Below are 19,902 nucleotides of genomic sequence, written 5' to 3'. Positions count from 1 at the left end.
CAAGGACCCACCACCCCAACCCCACCGGAAGGTCAAGGGTTAACCTCCTCCCCACTCCACCACACCGTGCCTGTCTACTGACGATGACGATAAACCTCGTCCTCTCGTTCACACCATACTTACACACTTCCACGTCCCCTTGACGGCGAGGCCCTTCTTGGGGAGGCTGGCCTGGATCTCCAGACAGTCGCTGAGCGAGGGTCCCCACTGCTTTCCGCCACCGACGACCAGTTTGCCGACGAGCGGACTTTGAACCTTGAGCTGCACCATTGTCCTACGGTATTTGCGCAGACAATTAGGATATTTCGACCACACTTTTCTTCCTCGGTGAGGTTCACTGACTGTTTTTTGGGCAGACGATGATGATGATGCTGATGAGTTTGTGGGGTAGACGACACTGACCTCGCTGGATCTAGTCTAACTTCTGTACACTGTACATGATATTTTTTGGGGATTTTTGAAAAACCTTTTTGCCTTAACTATAAGTACACCTCTATATGCAAGTCTACTTGACCAGAAATACACAAAACACACAACACTTTTGCGACGAACTTTCTGGTGGCGTTTCGTCCAACAGCAGCGTCCGCAGAAGAAGCTGTTTCCGGAGATTATTTGCGCTGTACACGAGGACCGGCGGCTAGTAGTTGGTAGTAGATGCGTTTGAGTAATTCAGTAGTCTTAAGTCTTTTATTCTCTCACCACATGAGCTGCGAAAATCCGCCTGCAAGTCTGCAGACTTGGCAACGGGCGGAATATGTACAAGTTTCAAACCGTGTTGAAAACCGAAACCGAATAAAACCGATAAAATTGCACTAGTTACGGACTATAAGAAATTGGCAAGCCTCCACCGCACTCTTTCTTCCTAAGGTTATGTACAACAACGCCACAGCTGAACTCGATCCTCCACCGCCGTCATCTCAGTCTCATCGCTTCCGTCTCGCTTCCCCAACTCGCACCCAACACTTCCGGCTACTTCCGGAACTTCCCAGCAACCAGCACCAACTCCACACACACACCGACTCCACTCCCTCGGAAAACCCCGACAAAAACCCAACCGAACCGCTCGGAAGCTGACGAAAAACTAACCGCTCTGGTTGATGTTTTGCCCACGACGTCGACTCTTCTCTAGTCGAGTTCAGTTCTGTAGACGGGACGTGTCCCGGGCTTCCCGGCCGGCAGACAGACATGGAAAACGCTGTCATTGGAGGAAAACATACCTTCATCATCATCGTCATCGACAAGAAAATGAGAGAGAGCCGAGAAACGGACAAACTCAGTGCTACGACCCGTCATCAACCGTCGTCAGTAGGCACACACCGTCGAGAGATGCGACACACGGATGAACGGTGCGAGGGAGAAGCGATTGTAAAGAACGGCGACCAGTGTGGTTCGGTGTGAGGGAGCAGGGGTTGAATGGATGCAGTACTTGGTGACGAAATGACAATGTCGATTTTCTGAGAGGAAACCGCGTGGAAGCTGCGTTTTCCGGAAAAATGCGATATTTCACCTCAAAGGAAAATACTCTGGGGGGAATATCGCAGAAAGATGCTTCGGTGAAACCGCGTGGTAGAGAATTTTAAGGAATTGGTATCCAAAGTTAACTATTGGCATGAATTGATTTGAATCTTGTGGGTAAATTTTAACCACTACTTTAACTTCTGCTCAGTTCAGATAAATTTATGGCTATTAGGCTGGTACAAATTTTATTTCAAGTTGTTGTCTCCCGCCAAAGTTGGCCCGAAAAATCAGGGGGGCAATTTTTTTAATAAGCTTTAAAATATTAATGGAAATTTAAATGCAATCTGCTGAAATCAATTTAAAATGCATTCCTTTGCGTTCAGAATCATTTTTAGCATGTTTGGGTTGATTCAAAAATCTTTTGAATTTTTGAACAGTTTTCGAACTCTAGTATCGCAAAAAGTTGGTATGAGGCACATTAGGCTGGTCTAAATTTTAGGTTGATTCAGAATTATATTTTTTGCGGGATATCGCTTAGCTGTCTTCAGAAAAGGAATTAAAAATATCTTCAAACGGGATTTTTTTTTATTAAAGCCATTTTGTGCTTTAGGATAGGGTGATTCTTAAAAAAAATGAGTTTTTTATTTTGCTTTTCATAGTATCTAGTTGGTGTTTTCTGGATATCGTAAAGCTCAACAACACATTTCTATTAAGTAAGAATGCAAAAAAGTTGCGTATTTTAATTACGAAAATTTTGGTACCCTAACATGTATATTCGGCGCCGTCGCTGTGCCATACTTTCATACACTTAGGAGCCCAGGGCGGCGAAGTCCTAGTAGATAAAAAGGAACACACTAGTGGTTGGTACTAGCAACGATGGCCGACAGCTATAAAGTCAACTTCGTTTTTTTTTTACATGTATACTGCCCATGTTCGTATACATGTCCCATATGCAAAAATAGCAAGCTGAGAAAAACGCATTTGAAGTTTGTCCCATACATAAGGCTACGTGTTAAGTTTTCACGAAAAAACTGGATTTCCTCCTGATTTCTAGAACAAAGTACTGGATGTTATAGGCTCTTTTGAAAGAGCACACAATTTTGAACCAAACTGCATCAATGACTCGAAATCGATGAAAATGCATATGGGACATTTATGCGATCAGGGGCAGTATAGGTCATCGCTGAAATTTTAAAGTTATCGCAGTTTTAGTGAAAAAAGTTGTTTTATTGCCGATTTCGTCATTTTCCTGTTTTTGAGCGTGGCTCGTCGTAAACTCAGAAAATCATATCTTCCAAACGTACGGTTCGACATCGCCAATTTTTTATATGTTATGTGAAATTTTCCAAGGAATCCGATAAAAATATTTTCAGACATAGGCTCTTTGGTCCAGACACGGTCAAAACGCCATTTTAAGTTTTCATACGACTTTTTCAATAGTTAAGCTAGATTTTTGAAACTTCTTACTATTTTTCTCAAATAGCTAAACTCATCACCTTTCTTTTGCGTCTAAGACAGCTAAAATGGGATAAAATGACGCGGAGAAATGATTTTTTGAAAAAAAAATGTTTTTGCGAAAAATGACAAAAATTGACATTTTTTGAATTACCTTAGCACAATGTAGGTCACCCTAATGGCCAAACAAAAAAATACGGGTCTAATTATTTTGGCCAAGGAACCCCCAGAAAAATTTTGAGCCCGATCGGAGAACTTTTTTTTTGGTTTGGGCTCTTTTCAAATGGAATTGCTGTATATATATTAGGGTGTTTCAGCCAAACAAAAAAGTTCTCAGATTACGGCAAACCGAGGTTCCCCTTGTAGAGGATACCCATAGGGACTCTCATGCCAAATATCAGCCCATTTGGTTGAGAATTGGTCTGTCCCCAGCGAGTTGAAATTTACATGGAAATTACTATGGGATTTTTGTGCTTTTCGTTCAATCGATCCTACAGGTCAGGGAACAACATGGATTCACTCGGAATAAAGACAGGTGTGTAGGGGATGGTCCAATGAACACATTCCAGAAGGAATTAGGTTTGTCCAATCTGTCCCCAAGGTGCGCATTGGATCGACGTCCGGTGTCTCCAGAATCAATAATTCACCCTTCAAAAGCATCGCATTTCCTTAGTATGCTATGACGGCTAGGTGAAAACCACGACGCCCCATGTCAGACGGTGAACACGTGGCAGAGCATACACTAAAGTTTTGGCTCAGAAACATACTTTAAAGTAACAAAATTATAATTAATGATGTTCCTGCAAGGATTTCAACTCTACTAAATAACGTAGCATGATGATTTTGTAATAATAATGCAATCGATGCCTCTCCTAAAAATGCCACTTTGGCCACTCTGGGACCGATTTCGGAGTATCTGCAGATTGTATGGGAAAATTTACGTAAACTCAAATTTTGATCGCAGGAGGCTGAATAAGCAAACAAGCTATACGTCAAGAAAAAAAGACAACACGAAGTTTGTCGGGTAAGGCTTGTTATGTATAAAACATTTTGTGAAACTTTTTGCTTAATTTTTTATTGAATATTAGACATGAACTCTGAAACATCGGAGAAAGCTAGAAAAATCTGTTGAATTTGGTTCGGATTTTTTTATTGGAGATCAACAATTGATCAACAATACCGAAAGTAAGAAAAAGTTAAGAAAAAAAACTTACTACAATTGCAAGGGAAAGGGGATAGAAATAGAGAAACCTTAAAACTAGATCACAGTTTTTTATCCTTTATAGATGTGCTTAATCATCAGCTCCCCGAGGGCCAGAAATTGCTCCGCATTGTTACGGCAGGTCATAAACCTTTTAAAAAATTCTAGAAATTTTGGAATAAATGAGATTTTAGGAAAAATAAACTGCAGTATCGTCAAACAAAATTTCTTCTATCATTTTTCGATACAAAATCAAATTTGCAATCGAAAATAACTCTAGACCTTTTCTGATAAAGTGCACCGTATTCATGGTATAGGCTCTTTAGGTAATTTTTTTCGAAAAAAAAATAACAGGCTAAAATTTGTTTTTTTGAGTTTCCGCTTATTTTTTTACTTTTTAATCTTTAAATTTGGTAAAAAAAATAGTTTTTCTCAATGTCAATAAGTCCCCAATTTTCAACTCGCGATATCTTTAGAAACGATTGGTCCGCGTTTCAATGTTAAAAAATAAAACATTTCTGAAATTTTCTGTTCATTTCTATTCAAAAAATTGTGAGCTTTAAGAATCTAGAGTAACCTTTTAGAAGGTCTAACCAAATAATTATCTAGTAAATTTTCAAATGTTGAGCTACATTTTTAAATTAATTTTGGCAGAGAAGAGCAGAAAATCACATCAAAATTTTCATTTTTCGACATTTAAAATCGACAAAAAGTTTCCGAGATATCGCAAGTAAAAAAATAAAAGCTAGTCAGATGACATTGAGAAAAAACTTATTTTTCAGCAAATTTGAACTTCAAATCTGGGCGTCCATAATTACATAACAGTTTCGTTAACACATTTTTTTTAATCTTTTCACTGTTTTGAGCTAAAAATCATTGATAAAAGTGTTTTAATAAAAAAAATCCCGAAAAATAAAAGGGATTGTACATCCCCACCGTCACGAAAAATCGTTAAAAGTATCGCGGATTCGTAATTTGGGACCTAAATTAGGCCGTTGCAAATATTTTTTGAAGTTTATGTCCCTCGACTCTGACCAAAGTCGAGGGGGGGGGAGGGGGGACAAAAAAATAAAAAAGTATAAAAATTGAAATTACCAGCCATAGTTTCAACATTTTAATGAAAATAGTGTTTTAAAATGCATTATACACCTGTCCAGTTGTTTTGTCATCATTGGTTTCCAAAATATCTAAGTATTGACGAAAATTTTATTATTTGCGAAAAATAAAATTTTTGCTGTGCTGTACATTGGAATTTCATAAAAATTCAAAACATTTTTAAACAAGCCCATACATGATAAATATGATTTTTGCAATTCTGTCGAGAAACTACTTACTTTTCCTGTCATTCTTGAACGACGAAATAGCCTACTTTTCTGTACCAAAAATAACAGAATCGAATAGCAACACTTTTCAAAATAAATGCTGAAAAGTTCTACTTTTCAGCACTGAAATGGGTGCTGAAAAGTTGAACTTTTCAACACTTGTTTCGAAAAGTAACACTTTTCAAAAAAAATTTGATTCAAACGATTTATTGACGAACGATTTATTTATTGTGTTTTTCGGAATTGCAAAAAAAGTTGTATGGAACTCGTTGCAAAACTTGATTTTTTCAGCACTCTTCGTATTTATCCAACTCGGTGAACCTCGTTGGACTCGTGCTGAAAAAATCCTCTTTTTGCAACTTGTTGCATAAACTACTATATCAATGCAGAAAAATTCATTTTAGATTGTTTTCAGTTGATTAGACTTCTATTTTCATGAACATTTTGAAGTTTTTTGGAAAAATATTTTTATTTGCCCCCTGATTTTTCAGACCAGTTTTGAAGGGGACATAAACTTTGAAAAGTATTTGCAACGGCCTTACTCCTTTGAACATAGTTTCACGGAAATCAAAAAAAGTTCTGGGCAGGGTTGCCAGATAAACCTGGGAATATCAGATTTTTTAAGTGACAGCCAGAATTAAGATTCATCCTTCTCTGTGCCAGATAATGACAGATTTTGCCAGATTTTTTTAAACATTATGCCCGTTTTGAGCAACTTTTTGATTAAAATGAACGAATATAATTGAAAATCTAAAAAAATTGAATGTATTTTGCTTGAAGGAAACGTAAGTTAGACATTTTTGAGGCCATCAAATTAATTTAATCGTCTGAATTCTACAAACTTTTGAATCAAATCATATCCTACCTCCACTTCACCATTCAGAAATGTCAGATTTTCGACTGCCAGATTATTCCAGATTTTTATTCGATACTTTGCCAGATTTTTTAAATTTTGACCTTGTAACCCTGGTTCTGGGCAACTTTTTTTCGATTTCATGTGAGTTAGCGAAGAATAACCCATTTACATAAGAATGTTTGAAGTTAGTATTTATCTCATAAAAACTTCATGTTTGAAAGAATCGAAAAAAAGATTTCTATGAATGGAAAAAAATATCAAGAAATGAGTATCCATTATTTATAAGTTTTTGTCACGAGGTTCGCAACAGTCAAATTCATCGACATTTGCATCCACATCCGCCGCACAGCAGTTTTCCTTCTCCGACCCCCAGCGGAAGCCAGCTCAAAATTTCCCATTCATTTATTCAGCACACTCATACATCCATTCCTCCGCAGACAAACCAAAGAAAATATGCAGACAGGGAATCACCTCACAAACCGAGTGTTTTGTCTGTATCGACAAGAATATTTCCAACCGCGACAACAAAAGTAAAGAGAAAAAAGGTCTTCGTCCTCGTTTGCACCACCCACCCTCCTAAAATCATTGACGTTTACGAAAATACACAGCCAACAAGCTAATCTTCCGTCAGGATGTTGATTTTTCCCTTCCTGTTCAACTTCCACCTGGTCTCCAAGTGAAACCGGACGGATGCGCCAAGAACCAGAAAGGTTCACAATCTGTGCAACGACCGTAGACGTCTGGCTGATGACTCTCTTCGCAGACTCTCAGCACGATGGCAATGGCATTGTAAATGATTGCAAGAGCGATGATGACGATGATGATTTTTCCGGCGAGGTTCTCTCTTTCGGATGTTTCTCGCTCTCGGGAGAATTTGAGCAGAGGAGGAAAAGGATCATCATCGTCGTCAGTGGAAACGTCTGGCCCCGGTTGACGAAATTTATTGAACTCATCAGTTCAGGGGAAAGAAGCTGTTTCTTTTTTGTGACGTCACACGCGGTTTGGAATGATGTGATGATTTATTGCTCCTTGGGTTCGGGATGGATGACCTGACCTATTTAGCTGTAGAGCGGTTGAATGTTCTTGAAACGTTGATATAATTCGTTGATAGCTTGACAAAACTATCAAAATTCTACATTATTCCAGGTGTTCCACACGGAGAAAAATCTGTTCCCAAATCCGTGAACAAGCGTTCATGAAATTCGGAACCACGAACAAACTGTTCAAATTCCATGGAACGTTTTTGAAAAACGTTCTGTGGCATTTGAACACTTTGTTCGTAGTTCCGAATTTCATTGAAGCTTTTTCGCGATTTTGAGAATAGATTTTTCTCCGTGCATATATTGAAATTAGAAGTTCATAAGTTCACTGCCGTTTTACGGCGATATGATGTATACGCCATTTTGGACATTTTCAATTTTATTGTACAGTCTGATAAAGAATCTTAAAAGCTACCTCCTGACGAAAGAATTTTTCAAAAAACTGCTCTAGGGCCCATTTTATTAAGCAAACAAACAATGATGTATACGCCAATTTTACTCATCATGATGTATGTATACATTGAGAATTGCTAGAAGTCAAATTCAATTTTTTTTGAATGTTGATTTAAGGTTTTGGGACCAAATCAAGACTTGGCAATATTTTATTACATTATTTCGATTTAATTCTTAGGGGACGTCCAATAGGCGTCATCCATAAAGTACGTCACGTTCTGTGGGAAGAGGGGGGTTTTGAGTAAGCGTGACATTGCGTGTTAAAAGCATAGGGAAATCGTGACAAAGGGGGGTGGAGTAAATTTTGGCTGATTTTAATGTGACGTACTTAATGGATGACACCTTATCCACATCCACGTAGATACTTTTTTGAAAATTCTAAACCCACCCACCTCCCTTGTGGACAATTGTTCATGCAAAAAAATGTGTTTATGGAGCGTAGACAATCGCTAAGGGAGCGTTCTTTTATTACGTAACGCAAAAAAACGGATTTTTAGACCCCCTCCCCACTAGTAACAAAATTTCCATACAAATTTTAAAAAAATTGTATGGAGCGTAACACGGCCTCCAACCCCCCCTCCCCCCAACTGCGTTACGTAATAAAAGAACGCTCCCTAATACCCTCCCCCCCCCCCTTAAAGTATCCACGTGGACAATGCATTAAGGGATCCGCTCAGCTGTAAAAATAGCTGGCACAAAAATATAGCCAGCCTAGTAGCCAGCTTTGATCAAGCAATGTAAACATACATCATTGGGAAGTAAAAGTAGTGATTTTTTATTGCTATTTTTTCGGCCAAATGATGTTTGTGGTTTAAAATCGTAGAGAATAGGAAAAAACAAGAAATTTTGTAGGGGCCACATTTTCATTGTACTTTTTAACAGTTTCTACAGAGCAGACCTTGAATTAGTCATTTTAAATTGAAAAAAATGAACAAAAACACAAAATCGTGTCTACAGCAAAATCACCTCGATGGCGTATACATCATATCGCCGTAAAACGGCAGTTCAGGAGTCTAGTATTGATAGTAATATTGCAGTGATTACTCAAACTTTCATCGATGAGAAAGACAACTCTCGAATCTCTGATGTCTACCAGTCTCGTTGGCGGTCTAACACTAGACTAGAATTAGCAAACTCATGCCACACCGCGACACCTTTTTTCGCCTTTTTACTATGAGATTTAATGATGGCACAAACAAACATCCAGTCGGTGGAGAAGATCCCTGTGCCCGTGGTACTCGACGACCGTCTCTATTCTGGTCCCATGACATCACCGCGCGGCTAATTATTACAGCATCCCAATCCCGGATGATGGCGCGACACACGAGACTCGGAGCTCAGGTTTTGCTGAAGAAATAGCGCGAAGAAGCTTCTTCACGTGCCAGACGACGGTATTGGGAAGTAACACGCAAAAAAAAGGTCATCTTTTTGTACCACACGCGAACAAATTTTGAGGCCGTCGTATGGCGTTGACGTGAAGAGCCGAGTTCCAGATTTATATTTATACGGTACGAGTCCTGGTGATGCGACTAACATACTTTCACGCCCCAAGGAATGACAGGATGGAAATGTGTGTGGCGTGAAATGGGGTGCATTCTTGGTGGTGGAATTAATTCAAGTGTTGAAATTCTACGAGAAGTTTCATCGAAGTTGTTATTTTAAATAATGATTTTTTGCAGGTCGAATCTAGCTAAAAACTAGTTGTTCAAGCTGGAAAATGTCAGTTCTAAAAGTCGGTTGTTTCAAGTTTTTTGTAGCCAATCAATAAACTAAATTTGGTTGTAAATTTGTTTGGATTGATTGCTTTTAAGAATTTAATGAAATATTTTCATAATATGAAAACTTAAGTTAAATTTAAACATTCCATTGATTGAGATTATCTCGATTTTTTGTCATTTTGTACTTTTTTGTTATTTTAATTGTTTTTGTAATTTTTTGTATTCTTTTGATTTTTTTGTAATTTTTGTATTTTATGTAATTTGTGTAATTTTTGTATTTATTTAAATTTTTGTAATTTTTGTAGTTTTTGTATTTTTTGTATTTTTTGTAATTTTTGTAATTTTTGTAATTTTTGTAATTTTTGTAATTTTTGTAATTTTTTTAATTTTTGTAATTTTTGTAATTTTTGTAATTTTTGTAATTTTTGTAATTTTTGTAATTTTTGTAATTTTTGTAATTTTTGTAATTTTTGTAATTTTTTTAATTTTTTTATTTTTTTTAATTTTTTTAATTTTTGTAATTTTTGTAATTTTTTTTTTATTTTTTTTGTGATTTTTGTATTTTTGTATTTTTTATAATTTTTGTAATTTTTGTAATTTTTGTAATTTTTGTAATTTTTGTAATTTTTGTAATTTTTGTAATTTTTGTAATTTTTGTAATTTTTGTAATTTTTGTAATTTTTTTAATTTTTGTAATTTTTGTAATTTCTGTAATTTTTGTATTTTTTGTAATTTTTGTAATTTTTGTAATTTTTGTAATTTTTGTAATTTTTGTAAATTTTGTAATTTTTGTATTTTTTGTAATTTTTGTAATTTTTGTAATTTTTGTAATTTTTGTAATTTTTGTAATTTTTGTATTTTTTGTATTTTTTGTAATTTTTGTAATTTTTGTAATTTTTGTAATTTTTGTAATTTTTGTAATTTTTGTAATTTTTGTAATTTTTGTAATTTTTGTAATTTTTGTAATTTTTGTAATTTTTGTAGTTTTTGTAATTTTTGTAATTTTTGTAATTTTTGTAATTTTTGTAATTTTTGTAATTTTTGTAATTTTTGTAATTTTTGTAATTTTTGTAATTTTTGTAATTTTTGTAATTTTTGTAATTTTTGTAATTTTTGTAATTTTTGTAATTTTTGTAATTTTTGTAATTTTTGTAATTTTTGTAATTTTTGTAATTTTTGTAATTTTTGTAATTTTTGTAATTTTTGTAATTTTTGTAATTTTTGTAATTTTTGTAATTTTTGTAATTTTTGTAATTTTTGTAATTTTTGTAATTTTTGTAATTTTTGTAATTTTTGTAATTGTTGTAATTTTTGTCTTTTGAGACTCTATGAAATCGGTCATTTTTAAATTTTAATTTTTGTATTTTTTAATCAGGCTGAAACTTTTTTGGTGCCTTCGGTATGCCCAAAAAAGCCATTTTGCATCATTAGTTTGTCCATATAATTTTCCATACAAATTTGGCAGCTGTCCATACAAAAATGATGTATGAAAAATCAAAAATCTGTAACTTTTGAAGGAATTTTTTGATCGATTTGGTGTCTTTGGCAAAGTTGTAGCTATGGATAAGACTACACTGAAAAAATATGATACACGGAAAAAAAATGGTGGTTTTTAATTTCACTTTTTGACACTAAAACTTGATTTGCAAAAAAACACTATTTTTATTTTTTTTATATGTTTTAGGGGACATAAAATGCCAAGTTTTTAGAAATTTCTAGATTGTGCAAAAAAATTTTCTACTTCATTTTTCAATGTAAAATCAAATTTGCAATCAAAAAGTACTTCAGTGAAATTTTGATTAAGTGTACCGTTTTCAAGTTTAAGCCATTTTTGGTAAATTTTGAAAATAGCAGCAGTTTTTAATTTTTTTAAATTATTGCCCATGTTTGACCACATTTGAAAAACATATTTTGGAAAAGCTGAGAAAATTCTCTTTATTTTGCTTTTTTGAACTTTGTTGATACGATCTATAGTTGCTGAGATATTGCCATGCAAAGGTTAAAAAACAGGAAAATTGATGTTTTCTAAGTCTTACCCAAACAACCCACTATTCTCTACTGTCGATATCTCAGCAAAAATGGTCCGATTTACAATGTTAAATTATGAAACATTCGTAAAATTTTCCGATGTTTTCGAAAACAATATTTTCAAAATTGTTAAATCAAGACTAACATTTCAAAAGGGCCAAACATTCAATATTACTTCCTTTTGAAATGTTAGTCTTGATTTAACAAATTTGAAAATATTGTTCCGATTTTGGTCATTTTGGAAACTTTTGTAATTTTTGTAAAAATAAATAAAAGAAATTATTCGCTCAACAGCAATTTCTTTTTTTTTACATTTTGAACCTTTTGGTTATTTTTTAAATTTTTGTATTTTTTTATTTTGATTTTTTTTTCATTTTCATTCATTCATTATTGTTTTTGTTGATTTTTTGGGTTATTTTAAGCATCTGTGCAAATTTTGAGCGAAATTGGTTGCGATTAACCCATTGATACCCGAGCCTAAAGTTGGTGAAAAAACAGTTTTTCATACAAAAATGACTTTTTTAAATCGCTAATAACTTTTCAGGATCGAGTTTTACAGCTTTGGTATGTTCTACAAAGTTGTAGAGCATTAAATTTCCAATAGGAATCTCACTTTTGGGAATAATTTGATGGAAGTAGCGCAACCTGCAGACCAAACCGTAAGAAAATTGGGTTTTCCATACATTTTTTCGATTTTTCCCATACAAATTTCACCTTCGAGTATCAATGGGTAAATGTTGACCAATTTTGCTCATATTTGGCCCAGAGTCCTAAAATAGCTCAAGGAACAATAATCAGCTTATGGAGCGAGGTTTTGACGAAAAGTCCCATAATCTGGGCACTCTAATGATAACCCATTCTAGGATTTGTGTCAAGTTAAATCGATTTCAACCATAGATTAGATAAAAAACAGAAACTTAAAACTGCTTCAGCTCATACAAGTTCATTTTCTACCAAATGGATAGGATTTTAATTACCTCATCAACAAATCAATTAAACTCCCCTCCCATTAGCATAATTTCCACAACCGGTTAGTTTTCTCCAATGTGTCTTTCGAAAGGAAAATGTCTGCCCATTTCTATCACACCCTAGAAAAGGGTCCACCCAGCTTACGCATCTTCTTCTGTTACCAAGCGGGTCACACATCTAGATTCTAGCGCCGACCGCCGACGGTTCCAAAATTAGAATTCCGCGTGGCCCGATTCTTCTGGCGACGACAGCTATGGCATGGCCCTTCGCAACGTTCCTGACAAATCCATCAATCCATCTGCTCCACCAACCAACGTTAGAAGACATTCCCGCGGGATTTAATTTTAGCCGGCCAAGATCTGTGCAGACTCTCGTGGCACGCGGGCATTGTTTTCCACAGGCAAACTGCATTTCGGGGACAATTCTCGGCCTGGATTGATCTCCGGACGTGGTCGAGACGTGCTCGGAAATGCCACACGGAAAAATGACACTTCCTTCTTTTTTTGTTCGAGAAACAAAGAGCTGTCAACTGATGGAGGAGAACGGGAGAGTGTATCAACTTTCCTCGCAAGACTTGAAATTGTTGAATCTGCAACGGAAACGATGTTCAAGCGTTGGGTGGATTGACGTCTGGACAAACCATTGCAATGCACTTCTGGGAATTGTTTCACTTTGTCAAAGTTTTAAGGTCTGAGGTCACCCAACTGCACATTGTGTCCACTGACCTTTGAGGCATCGTCACTCGGGAGAACAACTTCTCCTCTCCGATGATGATGATTAGGCACACCGCGCAAATCTCTCCAGACTCCATCGAACCCCCTTCCAAGGTTCTAGTTGACGTCATGGGGGTATTGTTTTGAGCAAGAAAAGCATTCCCTTATTCATTGCTGGACGTCAATGAGTTCTATATTACTGAACGACGACTTGGTTAGAGGGTGGTTCCTAAGATCTATTCTAAAGAAATAGAACAACAGCAAAATCTTTCACTACCCAAAATTGTGTGTTAAGTTCTGAATATTTATAATTTCAGTAAATCCGAGGACACCTGAAAATGTTTTACAAAAAAAGCGGCCAGCCCCACTGCGCCGTGTTTACCGCAGAGTTGATACTGAGAACGGATCACAGATTGTACAGGTGAGGAAGGAGGCGTGGACATACCGTACCAAACCATCCAGTTTCTAGATGTTCAATTTTTGAAAGGTTCTAACTTCTTAGACAAATTTACAGGAAATTTTCTGAACTTTTCGAAAAAAAAATATGTTCAGGTTTGGGCGACCATGGACATTATTGAAAAAAAAAACAAAAATTGCATTTTTTTTAGCAAAACTCATACTTTAGGTGGAATTTATCAAAATTTCTGTTATGTACTTTTTGATTTCAAAACCGCATCATTAAATTTTAAATGACATTAATTTTTCGTTCGTTTTTTCAAAGGCTTCCAAAAAATATTTTTTCAAAAACTTGGCAACAAGTTTCAAAAAGTAGTATTTTTTGCCCTCTAGACATGCAACAAAAATTAAAAATTTTGAAATGTTTTTTCAGAAATCGTTTTTTTTTTGCTAAAGTGTGAAATAAAAAATGTGTAATTTTTGCATCAGAGTGTAAGGGAGCGTTCTTTTATTACGTAACGTAAAAAATGACTTTTTGACCTCCAAACCCCACCTCGTACAAAAATTTTCAAACAAATTTAAAAAAAATTATGGGGCGTTACAAGGCCCTCGACCAACAAATGCGTTACGTAAAAAAAGAACGCTCCCTAACTATTTTTTCCCGAAAGTCCTTAGCGATAGAAACAACTTTGAGGAAGACACCAAATTCATCGAAAATTCCACTCTCAAGATACAGACTCTAGAATATATAGATACCATTTTTGTATGGACAGCTGTCAAATTTATACTGAAATTTGAATGGACGCTAAATTGCTTTCTTGGTCATAGGAAAGGCCACAACAAAGTTTACGCCAAATCAGAAATAAACAAAAAATAATCGATGCCCGACATTTTGGAAAATTGCTCAATTCTAGTAAATCTGAGAACAACAGAAATTGCATTACCAAAATAAAATAAAAACCGGCCAGCCCTACTGCACCGTTTTTACGGCAGAGAGGATTCTGAGAGCCGACATTTCACAGAATTTACAGGAAAGAAAGGATGCGTGGACATACCGTTCCAAACGATCCAGTTTGAAGATTCTGAGGTTGTGCTTAGTTTATGTTTAAGTTATAAATTTTTGATGAAAAAAAAGAAAATGCTGATTTGTGTTAATTAAGCACTTTTAAGGTACACCCTACTTCGCCACCCTCTTCAAGCTCAAAAGGGACATTCACTTCACTCCTCGTGAAAGGACAACGAATAAAAAACTCAAACCAAAGACTTGGGGGTTTTCGCAACACTCTTTTTGTCCCACCTTGGCTTTGTTGTTCGGTCCCGGTCTCATGAGCCCCTGGGGAGGATGACGACGATGATGATGGTGGAAACCGGTCGGTCCTTGAGAAATGGGAGAGTGAAAATGATTTTTCACAGAATGGAAAGAAAGAACTCCGTGTTGAATGGTTAGCACGTGGACGCATGGCGTCGCATGGAAATGCTGTTGTGACTCGTGGTTTTGAATATAAACAGCTTAAAGAAGAAAATATTAAAGATTCTTCAACATTTTTGAGTAATTCCAAACCCTTTAGAGGAAGTTATCTTAAAATTTTTATGTAGCCAAAATCTCTTTCAACTTTATGTCATAAGAATACTTAGAAAAGATCATTCAATCTTCCTCAAAATCCTACACTCACTTCCGGCTTCTCATAAACCATGACTGACAGTACCCACTGTGCCGTGGTTAGAGTTAGCCCTTTGACCCTTTCGCTTCCGCAGGGTGCATCATCATCTGGGTTCGAGCACGTTTTGTGATTGATTGTCGTCATTTAGTTCGCGGGTGTAAACACGAACGGCCCCTAAATAACGAGAAACGACCTATTCTTCTTTGAATTAGTTTGACTAAGTGACGTAAGCGACATACAGTCGACTTTTCTGGTTGTCGATCTTTGCAATCTCAATATTGCTCCATCTTTCGATGGTTTCTTCAGTTCCCTTAAAAATGTCATCCTTCGATGCTTTTCCTGTCTCGTTATTCTTCCTAGCTCGATAAATCCATACCTCGATGGTTCCTTCGATTTCATTTGCTCCAAAAATACTCTCCGGTTGTAAATATTTTATTTTTCAATTGGCTTGCAAAGACATTTTTTCTAAGCGAAACGAAGCATTGAAGTGAGTTTGACATTTATTTTTTTGTTTGCTGAACGTTATCATGATTTTCTTCCATAGCTGGATATCTGGAAGAAAAATATTTTTGATCGAGTCAATATTCGCGTTGTTCTGTAAACTGATGATCCCTTCGTTACTAACATCCAGAGAGTCGACTGTATTATAATACAGTCGACACTCTGGTTGGCAAAAGCAAAGCGGACATCGAGCTAAGGAACAATTAGAGGGAAATGCAAAATAAAGACTCGATCGATTTTATTTTCTAACACTCAACTAAAGAGAGTCTTGGCAACGTCCAGTAAACAAAAACAAATAAATGCCAAACTCCCTTTTGGCAACATTGTCTTACGGAATGTTTTCTTGAAGGAGGAGGAAGGAAGGCGTCGAGATAGAGAGGATTTTGAGTAAAGGAGATCACCAAAGTGTGCAATTTGAAAGGAGTAAATAAATCATCGACAGGTAGAGGAATATTTAGACGGAGAAGATCGACTACAAGAAAAAAAATCGAATTATCTCAAACTGGCGCTTACGCCACTTTATAATTTTACACCACTCTCATGTTGAATTCTCTAATATTTTGCGGCTCAAGTTTGGTTTGTCTTTTGATATATGGATAGCTCATAAAGAGAAGAAGACATCACCCCTACCGAGGTTGAAGGAAAGAGCAAGAGAAGGGTAATGAGCTTACGCAGGAAAGAGTTAATTGTTTGTTTTCACACGTGTCAGGTTCTTGTCGTTTTTTTGTTCGTCTTTTTCGGGTGTCTATTTACTAACCTCGTGATGGATTGGACTGTTGGTCGATCACAGTGGTACTCTGATGAGCAACTGTCAGTGTCAATTGGTTCTAATTTTCGTACACGATTGACGAGACGTATTGTTGTTGTTTGTTTTTGTAGAAGAAAGAACAAACATCGTTTGACTTGGGTAATTAACATGTTTTCTTGTTATCTTTTGGTAAATTGTGTAATTGATAAGCACAGATGAAATAACTTCTGACAAAACGTTTCTCATAACAATTTAAGATAAACTAATTATGAAAAAAAAGAGTTCAACGAATCTCTTAAGCAAAGAAAATTGCCAAGTGCCAAGTATTTCCGCTCGGCAACAAAATTTATACGCATTTTTTTGTGTTGCAGTTCTCCGCAAAAAAAATGTATCTAAATTGCATCGGATGTTGGTCGTTCGGAGAGCGATTTGCTCTGCTTTGTCTCATGCCGCGGTCTCGGCTGGATGCAATTCGTTGTTAGTACCAAGCTGAATGCGATCTGCCTAAAAAAAAACTCGCGAGAAAATGCAGCCAAATTGAGGTTTTGCAGCGCGACTGCGTTTCAAATGTAGGTGGCGCCAAAATGAGCGTACTTGCCTAAAGTCGTATGCCTTTCTGTCGATTAAAGAACAAAATCGCTTATTTCTCATGATTCCCTGCATCAATCTTCATGAAACTGGTTGCAAAAGACGAGAAAAATTTTTTGCTTTAAAATAATGAACATCAACTTTTGGGCGCGCAAAAATTTGTGACCTTTTTCTTAAAAAAACATGTTTTGGAACACGAAAAAATTAGTTTCCCCGTATATATCAATGAAATAAACAGTTATATAGTTGATAACAGATGTGTTAACGTATATTCAACAATTTGTATTGATTTTTGACAGACTTTCTTGCCAAATAGTCCAAATTACTATCTTTTTCTAAATCTACAGTTTTCTCATAGAAAAATCAAACAAATATTGGAAAGTTATACACCAAATTGTTGGAAATAATTTTTCTCATCCGAATCCGGCATAAGTTTTATAAAAATGTTGATTAGGAAGGAAAAAACACATTTTTTCTAAAAATCATAGGTTTACGCTATTTGTTCATAGGTGGTGACACGCGTCTTTTAGCTTTGCTGCAAATTCTCTATTGATTTGCTTTTTACGGTTTCTTTATTGTCTTTGAAACGTGGAAAAAATAGAGTAAAGTGGAGACGCTTTGAAAATAAATCAGACCTGTTTTTAGTGGCGAGTTACAAATTAAATTCATTTCTGGAGTTTTTTTTTTTTTTTGAAAAGGTCCTATAAACAAAATTTTCATTTTTTGCTTTTTGGGTGTTTTTGAATACCCCTGACTCAAGGCGGTTCTAAAAACACCCAAAAAGCAAAAAATTTAAAATTTGTTTATAGGACCTTTTCAAAAAAAACTCCAGATTTGTCCAAAACAAAGGATAAATAGAACGTAAAAGTCTCTTTTTTAACGTTCTATTTATCCTTTGTTTTGGACAAATCTGGAGTTTTTTTTTTTTTTTTTTTTTTGAAACAAGTAACAATAACAAATAATGTTCAACGAGTAATTTTAAATCTAGTTTTTTTTTTTAATTTTATTTTTATTTTTCTAATAAAATTTTGTTTTGTTCTTTTTTATTTCACTTTTTTGTAAGAAATTAGACATATCACATTTTTTAATTGAACATCACAAACATCAATTCGGACATGAGAAAAAAAAGTCGCATAATTGTCTCAATGATTTTCAATGATCTAATGAGCAAGCTAGAATGTCTTTAAATCAAATGTAAAGAAAGCATCTGCGCCCAGCATAATGTATGACAATGTGTTAAAGCAAAGTTTTATAAATATAATATTCATTTTTTTTTACACACAAAAAAATATTTCCGAATGTTACATCATTTATGATGTAACACTTTTGCATGTCATTAAACATTTAAATTTAAATGCAATTTGATGTAAATTTGCAACAAATTATACGTAAAAACGTGATTTTACGTGTGATTCAACCGTTGACGTCGAATCTCAAGTTTACATCAACTGAGTTTACATGTATTTTATTTTTTCCGTGTCGAGCAAATTCTCATATTTTTTTCTGCGAAGGACATTTATGCTTCTACACACAAAAAAATATTTCCGAATGTTACATCATATTTTCTCCCATCTACCAACATTTTATCTCGTAATCTTCGTCTTCTGCGACCCTCAAAAATCTGTATTTTGAACGTAACAGTTCATGGTTAAGTTTTAGAGAAATCACCAATGAGAAAAAAAAATAGACTTTGGTCAAAAGTTTAAACCAAGTTAAGGTAAAAAAGATTCAGTTTTAAACCCAAACGCAAAAACACAAAATGCACCACTAGATATCTTAGTTTGAAAATGGCTAATTTTCAAGGGATAAGTGCTGAACCTGAATCTGCCATCAGAGAAATTGGGTCAAAATTGGCTTGAACTTATACCAGCTTGGGTAGTTTTTCACTGGGATAAAATAAACAAAAATTCAAAACAGAATCAGAGATCTAATTTATTGGAATAGTTTTTCTAAATATTAAACATTTTTTTTTTATTTTGAAAAGATATACTTTTCCAACATGAATGCAAATATTTCCTGACATGGTTGCCAGATCTTCGATAATTGTCATCTTAAAAACAACATTAACAAATCGATTATTTTACTCTAATTCCCTTGAAAATTAAATCCTAAGTGCTCATTACACACACATCAAATATTTCCGAATGTTACATCATTTATGATGTAACACTTTTGCACGTCATTCAACATTTAAATTTAAATAAAATTTTATGTAAATTTGCAACAAATTTTACGTAAAAATATGATACCGTTTACGTCGAATCTCAAGTTTACATCAACTGAATTTACATGTGATTATTTTTTTCCGTGTCAAGTAAATTCACATATTTTTTTCTGTATACATAAAACTATGTTGCAAGATTTCTATTTTGCATTTTTGAGTGACAAGAGCAAAAAAAGTATGGTTAAACTAAAAATTCCGCACTGTTCAATCAAATGTCAAAACAGCTTGTCTAACAAGATCAAAACCCCCACTTTTATTCGTTTATGACGACCCACCAACAAGGGATCAATCATTAAATTCGTTGTTTTACAAGCGTTTGAATCGCCATCGCCAGTCTCGTTTGTGTTGTAAACTCTCCTCCAAGGAATTCGTCTTATTGTCGTTCCCGGTGGATTTTGTTTTTCCACCGAACATCAAACCGGCCGCACCACGTGGCGTGTGTCGCCCAAGGGCACGTCGTTGTTGCCACCTCAGTAGAGTACGTTCATGGCGCTACTTCTGCAGAACCTATAAATCCACCCTCCAAGAGTTTGAGCATCAGGCCCCCAAAAGTGAATTCCATAAATCACGC

General features: G+C 35.2%; 1 protein-coding gene across 4 annotated transcripts in view; it reads right to left on the bottom strand.

Moving 5' to 3' along the window:
- Positions 1-19,902, bottom strand: part of LOC120414539 (leucine-rich repeat flightless-interacting protein 2) — a 99,232-nt gene that overhangs the window by 45,687 nt on the left and 33,643 nt on the right. The window contains exon 1 of one of the 4 annotated variants that reach the window (XM_039575751.2): positions 124-285. The exons of the other annotated variants lie outside the window; for them this stretch is intronic. Coding sequence (XP_039431685.1) covers positions 124-270 — 147 coding nt within the window. The 5' untranslated portion in view covers positions 271-285. Of the gene's footprint in view, positions 1-123; positions 286-19,902 lie in introns of those variants that run through there. 4 annotated transcript variants of the gene reach the window in all.

The sequence above is a fragment of the Culex pipiens genome, chromosome 1, assembly GCF_016801865.2.
Source record: "Culex pipiens pallens isolate TS chromosome 1, TS_CPP_V2, whole genome shotgun sequence".
Taxonomy (NCBI): Eukaryota; Metazoa; Arthropoda; class Insecta; order Diptera; family Culicidae; genus Culex; species Culex pipiens.
This window is presented reverse-complemented; position numbering and strand designations above follow the sequence as displayed.